The following is a 13019-nucleotide window of genomic DNA, read 5'->3' on the forward strand; positions in this document are numbered from 1 at the left end:
GTACCCCCTCAACACCCACACCCATGATGCACCCACACCCTCCCACACACCTCCCACACTCCTGCACCTGCCTCACACCCACACACACGTGCATTCACACCCGTGTACACCCACCATACCCATGTACCCACAGACCCTCACACACACACTTACATTCACACCTGCACCTGTCTCACACCCACACTCCCTCCACACACACCTGCACCTCCCCCACACCCACACACACACATACAGAGGTGGGCCACATACCTGTTCTCCCACACATGCACACCCACGCATATACACGTGTAGACCATGTACCCATGCTCCCACACACAGGTGCACACCTGCACGCACACGCGCCCACACCCACGTGCACCCATGTCACTGCCATGGAGGGCACCCCAGCAGTCCCCTAAGATTCCTGGAGTCTGGGCCAACTCCAGGCCTGCGGTGAATGGTCTCTGTCATTTGCCTGAGGTAATCGCACAAGGTGCTCCTTCCCGTGTCTGATTTTTCTCACTCAGCGTTGTCTGTGCGTGTGTTTTTGTTACTTGTCATTACTCTGAGAATTGCATTTGTGAATATACCACAACTGATTTACCCATTCTATTGTGGGTTTTTTTTTTTTTTTTTTTTTTTTTTTTTTGAGATAGAGTCTCACTCTGTCACCCAGGCTGGAGTGCAGTGGCGTGATCTCAGCTCACTGCAACCTCCCCTTCCTGGGTTCAGGTGATTCTCCTGCCTCAGCCCCCCAAATAGCTGGGATTATAGACGCCTGCCACTACACCCGGCTAATTTTTAAATTTTTAGTAGAGACGGGGTTTCACCATATCGGCCAGGCTGGTCTTAAACTCCTGACCTCAGGTGACCTACCCGCCTTGGCTTCCCAAAGTGCTGGGATTGCAGGTGTGAGCCACCGCACCTGGCCTACCCATTCTGTTGTTGATGGACATCTGAGATGTTTACTGCTTTGGCTATCAAAAATATATCTGCTGTGAAAATTCTTGCACTTGCCTTTTCTTTGGTGTTTGTAGGGTCTATCCCCAATTGTAGAGATGTGGCATCATAGGACATATGTATTTCTGCCAAATATTTTTCTCAATATCACTGAGTAATTATTTAATAATTAATAGTATATTATAAATGTGTAACAGGTCCACAGAGGAAAAAAACTGTTCATAGGTAAACTTTCCTTGGGTGTGGGAAGGAAAAAGAGTACAGTAAAGTTTCACTTATAAAAACAAGTGCTGTGTTCATTTCCCTGGTTCTTAGATGTGTGATTTGTAATTGGAAGCTGTTCACTGGGAATGTTTCTGAACTTGCTGTGGGAACTGCAGTGGCCCCGAATGGAAAGGGCGGGCGCACATGCTCACCGGGCTCCCGCTCTGCGGCGGGCAGGCCGGCCATGTCTGTCTGCTCCCTGGCCCCAGCACCCGGCATTGGCGGCCCCGCTCTACTCCTGGGAGATTCTGGCTCAGCTCACACGGCTCTGGCACTGGCCGGGTATGAATTCCATTCTGAGCAAGTCCAGAATGACTCCTCGGGGTGACCTTATACTGCTGTGAAGAAATAACTGAGACTGGGTGATTGATAAAGAACAGAGGTTTTTTTGGCTCACATTTTGGAGCTGTGCAGGAAACATAGCAGCATCTGCTTCTGGGGAGGCCTCAGGAAACTTCCAGTCATGGCGGAAGGCGAAGAGGGAGCAGCCGCCTCACATGGTAGAAGCAGGAGCAAGAAGAGGGGAAGATGCCACTCACTTTTTGGTGGTGGTGGTTGTTGAGACGGAGTCTCACTTTGTCGCCCAGGCTGGAGTGAGTGGCGCGATCTGGGCTTACTGCAAGCTCCGCCTCCCGGGTTCCCGCCATTCTCCTGCCTCAGCCTCTCGAGTAGCTGGGATTACAGGCGCCGCCACCACGCCCGGCTAGTTTTTTGTATCTTTAGTAGAAATGGGGTTTCACCATGTTGGCCAGGCTGGTCTCAAACTCCTGACCTCAGGTGATCCGCCTGCCTCATCCTCCCAAAGTGGTACAATTACAGGCGTGAGCCACCACGCCCAGCCCATGCCACTCACTTTTAAATGACCAGGTCTCAGGAGAATTCACTCTCGTGAGGACTGGACCAAGTGGGGATGGTGCTAACCCATTCGTGAAGGCCCATCCCCATGATCCAGTCACCTCCCACCAGGCCCCACGTCCGACATTGGGATTACAATTTGATGTGAGATTTGGACGGGACACAGATCAGACCCTGAGAGGAGCAGCTGGAAATAATGAAAGGACCATCTGAGGCTTGGGTGACGTGTAGGTGCTACTGGGTATTGTGGAGACAGTTTAAAAATAGCATTTAATGTTTGTTTTGATTGCAAACGTATTGCGGAGTGGGCCAGGCACGGTCAGTCTCAGACCTCATTAGGCAAAAATGTTAAAAGTATAAATAAAGCACAAAGAAGTAAGGGAAAACCACCTACAATTCCACCATGCGGACACCATTCAGGCACCTGCTAGTTTTTTGTTTGGACATGCATACTTTTTAAAAACAAACAAACTAGAATAGGATGTAGCATTCGTACAGTTTCTTTTTTATATTATCTTCTAAAATATATATTACATCGTTCCATGCCACTGAGTAGTCTGCAGTATACCGAATGGCGTCATAATATTATATTACCCTCAAATACTGCAATTTGTTTGAATAGTTTCCTATTACTAAACATTTAGGTGACTTCTAATTTTTTTATTACAATAATCAATGCCATAGTAAACGTACTTGGATATAAATCTTTTGTGCAGATCCATGAATATTTTTCTTAGTACAGATTTACTTTTAAAAGAGGAATTACGTTTTCTCATTGACTTGGGTATTGGTAAGAAATTAAATGTGAAATCATTTCAATTCCTCTAAAAGTTATCCTGGAAAGCATGGCGATAGTATATTTAACTTTCTTATGTAGTGGCTAAAATGTTATACCATTTAATGTCATAAGATAATAGGCACCAGTGGCTGTTGGACTTGTTTTTGAAAAGAGAATAAAAGCGTGTGAATATACAGCCCTTTCTTACTCTCTCCCACCTTAATCATGTCTGACATATGAGTCGAGTTCTGCCCACTATAGACAGAGTGGGCCAGGCACGGTCAGTCCCAGACCTAATTAGGCAGTCGTGGCCTGCTGCCCCTGCCCTCCCCAGCAGCCATGCAGCAGGCTGGGAGGACCTTGCTGATAGGGACAGCCCTGAGCAGCTCTGGCCTTGACACCAACAGTGGCTCAGTCTTAGAACCACTTGAAGACACAGCATTTGGTGCCTTCTTTCTTTAAGACTGGATGTGACCAGAGGGCAATCTTACATAGCTTGCAATCTTAAAAATGTTCCACAGGGATTTTCTAACTTGTCTTTGGAGAGGAGTCCAGTAAGAAATTATAGAAGTACATACTGTTGGCATAATAACAATCAATTAAAGATGTATCTGTCATGAAATGTGCATGTGATTATTCTTTGTAATCATGACGTCTGATGAAGGTACTGAGGAAAGTGTTTGAGATCCTGATGTGCTCTTTTCTTGTATTTCTAGATCCACATCATAGATTTTGACGATGAAAACAACATTATAAATAAAAATGTCCTCCTCCATCAAGCGGGTGAAATCTGGCACATTAGCGCTAGCCCTGCAGACAGAGGCGTGCTGGCGACCTGCTACAACAGAAGTAAGTGCGGCTTTTCTAAGGTACCTGGTCACTGGAGGTAACTGGAGGTATTTCCTAAGACTGGTTTTGTATTGCTAATGGGTCGACACATGACTTAAAAGATTTAGCCATTAATGAAGGTGTTGCATACACAGAGAAGCTGTGATATTGTGAGTAGATGTTTGCAGAAATTATTAGAATCTTAAGATTCTAAGAATTGAAGCTGGAATCAGCTGTTCCAGGAACGTTGACCCCTTGGTCTGGGAAGTACGGTGCTGGAGATTCTGGCGAGGCAGACACAGGCGTCCTGATGCAGAAACTCTACGTTGCAGGGAGCAGCAGGGCTTCACCTCTTTCCTATAGTGTCTTGGTGACCGTCTTCCAGTCGTCTTTGGTAAGGGCAGTTCCATGCACACACGCGCGTTGACTGGTGATACGCCTGGTAGGCTTCTTCCTGCCTGCTATTGGGCTCTCCAGGCTCTCGGGGCTCTGGGGCTCTGGGACCTTAGTTTGTGTCAATGCAGACGCCTGAGTCACTGAACTGAGGCTCCCTGTTCCCCAGTTCTTGTTTGGTCATCGTCAATGACTCCTTTCTGAATTCTGGCTCTATGGAGAAATATCTCCTAGGATCTCTTTCTTTACCATGTAAGCCAGAACAAATTCTTTCTAGTTTTTGATATGTAGTTTCTAAAATGTTGCCTTCATTTGTCCCACAGGCTGAATGACTGTTTAGATACTTTTATTGCATTCTGTCTGATCTTCCCTCTCACACCCTGGCTTCAGAATATTGATGTGTAGGGATTGTGTGTCAGGCTGGTCACCAGGACGTCCTGATCTAAAATTCTGCTTTCACCGAGTTCTGTGTATGTTTCCCTTCCCTTTCCCTCTCCTTTTCCCTTTCTTTTCCTTTCTTTTCTTGACAGAGTCTCGCTCTGTCACCCAGGCTGGAGTGCAGTGGTACAATCTGGGCTCACTGCAACCTCTGCCTCCTGGGTTCAAGCAATTCTCCTGCCTCAGCCTCTCGAGTAGCTGTGATTACACGTGCACGTCATCATGCCTGGCTAATTTTTATATTTTTAATAGAGACGGGGTTTCACCATGTTGTCCAGGCTGGTCTCGAACTTTTGACCTCAGGTGATCCACCCGCCTCGGCCTCCCAAAATGCTAGGATTACAGACGTGAGCCACCGTGCCCAGCCCTCCTTCCACTTTAACTTCACAGCCGCCCTGTGTCCACTCTCTGAGGGCCCTGCCTTCCACTTGGAGGGCACTGTGGCTTGTGGCTGAGTGTGGCTGTGCGCCTCCCTCCTGCCAGCGGGACGTTGGGGATCCGAGAGCCTCCTTGTGTTTTGTCTGCTGTCTGTGCCGATTGGTCCAAGCTGACAATGTCTCAGCAGAAACACGTTTCTCAAGAATCTGTGGGTCTTCAGTAGATTTCCTGAGGCTTCACTTCCTCAGACAAGAGCCTAACTGCAGATCTTTTAGAAACGATCTCTGCCTCAGTCTCCTGCTAAGACGGCCAAGGGACTGCCCCCTTCACCCTTGACCCTTCACCTTCACCCTTCACCCTTCACCCTTCACTCTCTCTTCTGCCTGAGGATCTGTGAGATGCTTCCTCCGCTTCTTGAGAGACCCTTCCTAGGCCTGCACTCTGACCTCCTGATCTTCCCGAGGCTTTAACCACATGCAGTGTGGCCCATCCTCAGCCTTTTCTTAGGGGCACACCCTCCTGACAGTTGGCATATTAGTCCATTCTCACACTGTTATGAAGAACTACCTTGGACTGAGTAATTTATGAAGAGGTTTACTGGACTCACAGTTCTGCAGGCTTAACAGGAAGCGTGGCTGGGTGGCCTCAGGAAATGCACAGTCGCCGTGGGGGTGACGGGGAAGCCAGGGCCTTCTTCACAAGGCAGCAGGAGAGAGAGAGCAAAGTGGGAAGAGCCACACACCTTCAAGCAACCAGATCTTCTGAGAACTTACTGTCACAAGAACAGCAAGGGGGAAATCCACCCCGTGATCCGGTCGTCTCCCACCAGGTTCCTCCCCTGATACGTGGGGATTTCAATTCACGATGAGATTTGGGTGGGGACACAGACCCAAACCATATCAGTTAGGCTTTTCATTTCAGCACCTTTTCCGGCTGGAGACGCTGGGCTTTTAGTTACTCCACCATCGTATAGCTCTTCCCGCATTTGCCCTCTTCTCCACCCTTGCCCTGTCCCCCCACCAGGAAACCCCCCGAGTGCAGGACCAGCCTCAGCACAACAGGAGCTGCCTCCACGACCTGCAGGGCATGGCCTTTCTGCCCCCTGGATATTCCAGGCATGCTCTGCTTTTTCTGTGGCTCCTCAAAAGCCTCCCAGCCTCTACCCACTGCTGGAAACCAGAGCTCCTCCTGCATTTCAGGCATTTATTACCACGGCCCCTGCTTCCATAGTCATTATACACTGCAGAGGAATTCCCACAAACACAGCGGCTTCCAACAGCACACGCCTCTTCAGCGGTATGTACTGGCTGTGGCTTCGTAGGGCCCTGGCCTCGGGTCTCCAGGCTGCCATCCAGGCCCCTGCCAGGCTGTGTCAGGGCTCTCACCTCATGTGGCTCCTGGGGTTGTAGGATGCAGGCTTGTCTCCTGGCTGTCTGCTGGGACCACCCTCAGCTGCTCCCAGCTGTAAGTGGGCTTTGAGTTAAACTGCCAAGTTTGTGGCAATTTGTAGGAGCAACAGAAAACTAACACAGTTGCCGAGCAATCTTGGTCTTGTTGGTCGTCCACAGGCATCAGTTGATCGCGTCCTTCAAGTTACCCTGGATCTCATGATTTTCAGTCGTGGCTTCCAGAGACTGACTCTTTCTGCCAGACTTCGAAGGCAGCATGGATCTTCTGTTAAGTATTTCCCTAATCTGTCAGCCTCTCGAGGAAGAAAGACAAAATTGTTCTACAACATTCATGTCTAAGTTCCAAGAATTCTGTTTTATTCTTGCCATAGGCAGAACTGAGATTTCCATCCTGCAGGGAAGGCTGTTTTCCAGTGAGAAATGCTGCGAGTTCCTGCTCTGATCAGGAAAGAGCAGCACAGCTACTTGACTCGTGCTTAACCTGGCTCTTTGCCCTTCGAAGCACGCGTGGCGCTGTGTCTCACCTGAATCGGGTCATCTGCAGCAGCGGTCGCGCCCATGGGGCACGCCGCCAGGCCCTCCGGCTTCAGGTGCCTCCGGAAAAGCCTGGAGTCACAGACATAAGCTTGCTCTGCATAACCCAGTGCAGGGAAAACGTTCTAGAGACTTCCTGTGTTTTGCAAACGTACTTGTGCTCTGTAGTTTTTGCACTTAGCTTGCCTCTAAATCACTAGGCTTCCACATTGCAATGAATCAAATATGAATTAAATCCAAAAGCACCACAAACTTAGATTAGACGACATTGCTTAAATTATCCCTTCATTATAACAAATCTCTTTGCAAAGATCAGAGTTGCACTGTATCCTCCTTGTCTTCCAATAGCGTTTTCTCCCATTGTGCTTTTCCCCTGCCGTTGCCTGGGCTGTTGGGAGGCCTCTTGCGGCGTTTACTGTGTGTCTGTTCCTGGTGTGCTGTTTATTAGGCTGTGCTTATAGAAAAGCTCCTGTTGTCTGCTGTCCTTGGAGCCCCACACGTGTTTTCTTTGTTTCTCCTCTTTTGTAGCCCTTCCTTCTTTTTGTTTCCATTAGTGTGTGTGGTATTTTGGTGAACGGTTGGCATCTTTTAATGAAGAGACCGAGGGCTTCTGAGACACGCCTTTTGGCGCACACCCCGTGTGGGGCAGGGGCAGGCAGTGTGGGAAGTAGAACCGTAGGTGGAGAGGGCGGGCAGATCACAGGGCCAACTGGCGTGAGTTGTTAGGAGCACCCTCCTCTTTCTGGCAGACGGTTGCCCTCTTCTAAAGTTGTTTTCCGTGTCTTCCTTCACAGATGTCCTGAAATCCTTTTTCAGGCTTTTTTTTTTTTTTTTTTTGGGAGATAGAGCCTCGCTCTTGGCTCTTGTCACCCAGTCTGGAGTGCAGTGGCACAATCTTGGCTCACTGCAACCTCTGCCTCCCAGGCTCAAGCAATCCTCCCACCTCAGCCTCTCGAAATAGCTGGGACCACAGGTATGCACTACCATATCTGGCTGATTTTTAAAAACATTTGTAGTAGAGATGAGGTCTCACTGTGTTGCCCAGGCTGGTCTTGAACTCCTGAGCTCAAGTGATCTGCCTGCTTCAGCCTCCCAAAGCACTGGGATTACAGGTGTGAGCCACTGCACCTGGCCTTCCATGGGTCTTATGGGGAGGAAGGGAGACAGCAGCCATGGAGACGGGGCCTCTGGGGAGAGTGTCTAGAAACAATTCATTTGGAGGGCCTCACTCTTCTTTAGGATGTTGCTATTGGTTATTTGTCAGAAGCAACAGTGTTTACGTTCTGTCTTTATTGCTCCACACTGAATCTCTTCTAATCAGTGGAAGTCTGCAGTGTGGTAGAACTCTTGTGCACACAAGCACACGTGCTAGAATGAACATCACAAATAGGCAGAAGTGGATGAGCTCGTGACTTATTTTTTTAAATGCAAGCAAGAAACCCTTTCTCTGTACCCTTACTCTCCGTAAGAAGGGCGGTCAGGATCGGCAGTGTTGAGTTCCCCGTGCACAGCTGAAGGATCTGGAGGATCTGGTGCTCACAGGCAAAGCCTCCTTGAAGAGTGATGTTCTCTTCACATTGTCTTAGAAAATGATAGAAAATTTGCATGACGTTAAAGTATCCTAAAAAGTCAAACATTTTCAGATTAAAACATACATCCATATCTCCTAGCTTAAATCTCTATCCATGCAAGGAACAAGTGACAGATTGCCATCGATTACTGATAGGGATTTATACCTGCTGCTGATCTATTTTCAGTTATTACCCGTGATGATTGTGAAAAAGACATTCTTGGAGTTGGTGAAAGGGGGAGTTGTAGCACAATAAACTCATGGAATGTTTTCTACATAGATGATGAAGATTTAAATAACAACTTAACTCTCCTTTCTGATCATTTTATAAGAAAAATGCATGTCTATGAAAGCAAAAGGAGTGACTGTGGCCAGGGTAGAAGCTGTCTCGACGGGACTGTATGTACTTGGAACAGGAGAGATCTCCACGGTGACTGGTCTGTGGGAGTAGATTGCGGGTTGGACACGGAGGTGGGGACGTGGCAGGTGGCAGGCTGGCCTCCGAGGAGCACGCAGGCCTCCACACACAGCAAATAACAGCACAACCTGCAGGTCTCAATCGGACCTGGAGCCATGAGAGGCTGTGGTGTTGCCACCTGAAAGACGCCTGGTCATGCAGGGAATTAACATGAGTGATATATTTCTCTTGGGATTTCTCCCTTCGGAGCTGCCGGGTACTTCCAGTCACCTCCCTCCCCAGTTTATGTGCACTTCAGAATGTGCTGCCAGCAGGCCTTGACCTTTCTATACATCTCACTTCCTAAATTTAGAACTTGTTTCACCCAAGGTTTTCTTAAGGTTCATTGAGAAAAAAGCATATGTTTCAGATAAACATAAAAAAAAACCCAACTTTGCTGCTTTAATTTCTAATGTATGTTTCTGAATTAGGGTACACCATGTACGCCTGCCTCTGCTCACACAGCCTCGTGATTGTGTGCCTGCCTCTGCTCACACCATCTCATGAGTGTACATGTGCCTGCCTCTGCTCACGCTGTATCATGTGTGTGTGCCTGCCTCTGCTCACACCATCTCATGAGTGTACACATGTCTGCCTCTGCTCATGCTGTATCATGTGTGTGTGCCTGCCTCTGCTCACATCGTCTCATGAGTGTACATGTGCCTGCCTCTGCTCATACCATCTCATGAGCGTACACGTGCCTGCCTCTGCTCACACCGTCTCATGAGTGTGTGCCCCTGCCTCTGCTCACACCATCTCATGAGTGTACATGTGCCTGCCTCTGCTCACACCATGTCATGAGTGTGTACCCCTGCCTCTGCTCACACTGTCTTATGAGTATACGTGCACCTTCCTCTGCTCACACCACCTCATGAGTGTGTGCCCCTGCCTCTGCTCACACCGTCTTGAGTGTACATGTGCCTGCCTCTGCTCACACCATGTCATGAGTGTGTGCCCCTGCCTCTGCTCACACCGTCTCGTGAGTGTGTGCCCCTGCCTCTACTCACACCATCTCATGAGTGTACATGTGCCTGCCTCTGTTCACACCATGTCATGAGTGTGTGCCCCTGCCTCTGCTCACACTGTCTTATGAGTATATGTGCACCTGCCTCTGCTCACACTGTCTCATGAGTATGTGTCCCTGCCTCTGCTCACACCGTCTCATGAGTGTGTGCCCCTGCCTCTGCTTACACTGTCTCATGAGTATACGTGCACCTTCCTCTGCTCACACCATCTCATGAATGTGTGTCCCTGCCTCTGCTCACACCGTCTTATGAGTGTGGGCCCCTGCCTCTGCTCACACCATCTCATGAGTGTACATGTGCCTGCCTCTGCTCACGCTGTATCATGTGTGTGTGCCTGCCTCTGCTCACACCATCTCATGAGTGTACACGTGTCTGCCTCTGCTCACACTGTCTCATGAGTGTGTGCTCCTGCCTCCGCTCACACCATCTCATGAATGCATACCTGGCTCTCCTCACACTGTCTTGTGAGTGTGTGCATACCTACCTCTGCTCTGTGTCTCCTGGGTGGGTGTGTCTGCCTCTTCTCACACTGTTTCATGAGTGTGTGCCTGCCTCTGCTCACACCGTCCTTGGTGACACTCTGTGTGGTGGCCTCACAATCAGCAGAGGGCACCAGTGGTCTGGCTTTGTGTCCCCTTTGCTCTGGACCTTCCATTGTCTCCCCTTTCATGTCTTCGTAACCATGTCCTAACTTGATCGCTTATACTGGTGCAAGCCATTTTTAAAACTTTCATCCGCTTCTCTTACTGCTCTCTCAATATTTTCACAGACTTTTACACCTTGTTTGAAAAACACATTTGCAGAGTGAAACTAACTCCTGCATTTAGCTGAGGTTGTATGCATTGAGTGGTGGTCACTCCAGAGCACTTTGTGGGTTTCTATAGAAAAACAAGAATGGAATTTAGTTCCTCACTCCTAAACTTCAGGAATTTGCCGAGGGGAACCTTGTCAATATCTAAGGATCTCTGACCCAGGGGATCCCAGGCTGGTGCCTCGAGATCATTAGAGAGTGGTCATGGAACTGTGACCCAGGGGAGCCCAGGCTGGTACTCCAAGTTCATTAGAGAATGGTCATGGAACCCTCATCTGGGGGAGCCCAGGCTGGTGCCCCGAGATCTTTAGAGTGCTGTGGGTGGGCTCTGTTCGAGGGTAACCCAGTCTGGTGCCCTGAGATCTTTAGAGTGTGGTGGCTGGACTCTGATCTAAAGAAACCCAGGCTGGTGCCCCGAGATAATTAGAGTGCTGTGGGTGGGCTCTGTTCGAGGGTAACCCAGTCTGGTGCCCCGAGATCACTAGAGTGTGGTGGCTGGACTCTGATCCAAAGAAACCCAGGCTGGTGCCCCGAGATCATTAGAGTGCTGTGGGTGGGCCTGTGATCCAGGGGAGTGCAGCCTGGTGCCCTGAGATTATTAGAGCACAGTGGGTGGTCTCTGATCCAAGGGAACTCAGGCTGGTGCCCCAAGATCACTAGAGCTTGGTGGGTGGGCTCGGATGCAAGGGATCCCAGGCTGGCACCTGAGATCGTTAGATCGTGGTGGGTGGGCTGTGATCCAGGGGAACCCAGGCTGGTGCCCCCAGATCATAAGAGTGTGATCAGACTCTGATCCAGGGTAATCCTGCTGGTACCCCAAGATCATTAGAGCATGGTGGGTGGTCTCTGATCCAGGGGAGCCCAGGCTGGTGCCCCGAGATCATTAGAGCATGGTGGGTGGTCTCTGATCCAGGGAACCCAGGCTGACCCCCTAGAACATTAAATGTGGTGGACCCCATGTGATGAGCAGGGGGTAGGGGTGGCACCCCAGGTGGAAATGGTCCTTAGAGAGGGATGTCTCAGTGTGAGGCAGACTCATGTGCTTCCCGTCCGAGGTAGTCCTGCTATGACAGGTGTGAGCACAGATGTTTGGACCTGGAGGTCTGAGTTCCAGGAACTGGTGCCAACACACCAGCTTCCCACGGCTTCCCAGGTGACGTCCCTCTGCATTTGTGCCTTTCTGTAGCTCTGGCCCACTCCCCACTCTCTCTCTTGTCTATACATTGGGAGCTCTTTTTTATCCTTAGAAATGGAGGCCAAGGTGGGTGGATTGCTTGAGCCCAGGAGTTCAAGACCAGTCTGGGCAACATGACAAGACTGTGTCTCTACCCAAAAAAAGGAAACAAGAAAAATTTAAAAATTAACTGGGTGTGGTGGCATGTGCCTGTGGGTCCAGCTACTCAGGAGGCTGAGGCAGGAGGAGCACTTGAGTCCAGGAGTCTGAGGCTGCAGTGACCCGTGATAGTGCCACTGCACTCCAGCCTGGTGACAGAGTTAGACCCTATCTCAAAAAGAAAAAAAAAAAATACAGGATAGCTCATCCATGGAGTTTAACAGCAAAACACGTTGAGTATACAGAGATTGAGAATAAAACCACGGTTACATGGTTAAGGAAGGGGCACTGGGAATTGTAGGTCTGAGGATGCAAAGTAGCAGGTATGTAGGATGGAGAAGGCCAGAGACCTCATTTACAGCGGGGCTATTGTTGATTGTCTTGTATCATATTTGGGATTTTCGCTAAGTGAGTGGATTGTAGCTGCTCTTGCCACAGAAAAAGAGAACGAGTAGCTGTGTGAGCTGATGGATATGTTAATTCATTTCACTATAGTGACCTTTTCTCTCTGTATCTCAGCATCATGTTGCAGACCTTAAGTATAGACAATAAAATTTTTTAAAAAATGAAAAAGGGCCAGCGCATGACTCACACCTGTTATCCCCACACTTTGGGAGGCCGAGGCGGGCGGATCACTTGAGGTCAGGAGCTCGAGACCAGCCTGGCAAACATGGTGAAACCCCATCTCTACTAAAAATACAAGAATTAGCCGGGTGTGATGGTGTGTGCCTGTAGTCCCAGCTATTCGAGAGGCTGAGTCAGGAGAATCGCTTGACCCCAGGAGGCAGCTGTTGCAGTGAGCTGAGATTGCGCCACTGCACTCCAGCCTGGGCGACAGAATGAGACTCTGTCTCAAAAAATAAAAATAAAATAAAATAAAGCAAAATAAAGTAAAGTAGGTAAAGTAAATTAAAGTAAAATAAAATAAAATAATAGAACTATGGCATATCCACCGCCTCCTAAAAGCCCCGCTCTCCCCTAGCTCCCCGGGGTCCCAGCCCGTTTCC

At 49.2% G+C, this 13019-nt stretch overlaps 1 protein-coding gene across 5 annotated transcripts in view; it reads left to right on the forward strand.

Annotated features, from left to right (window-relative positions):
* EIPR1 (EARP complex and GARP complex interacting protein 1) overlaps positions 1 to 13019 on the forward strand; it is a 174350-nt gene that overhangs the window by 30174 nt on the left and 131157 nt on the right. For 4 of the 5 annotated variants that reach the window (XM_065527476.1, XM_074012443.1, XM_045369872.2 and 1 more), the window contains one exon: positions 3553 to 3685. The exons of the other annotated variant lie outside the window; for it this stretch is intronic. Coding sequence is in view for 2 of the 4 variants with exons in the window: in XM_045369872.2 (XP_045225807.1) it covers positions 3553 to 3685 (133 nt within the window). In the remaining 2 variants the exon portion in view is untranslated. The remainder of the gene's footprint in view (positions 1 to 3552; positions 3686 to 13019) is intronic. 5 annotated transcript variants of the gene reach the window in all.

The sequence above is a fragment of the Macaca fascicularis genome, chromosome 13 (assembly GCF_037993035.2).
Source record: "Macaca fascicularis isolate 582-1 chromosome 13, T2T-MFA8v1.1".
NCBI lineage: Eukaryota > Metazoa > Chordata > Mammalia > Primates > Cercopithecidae > Macaca > Macaca fascicularis.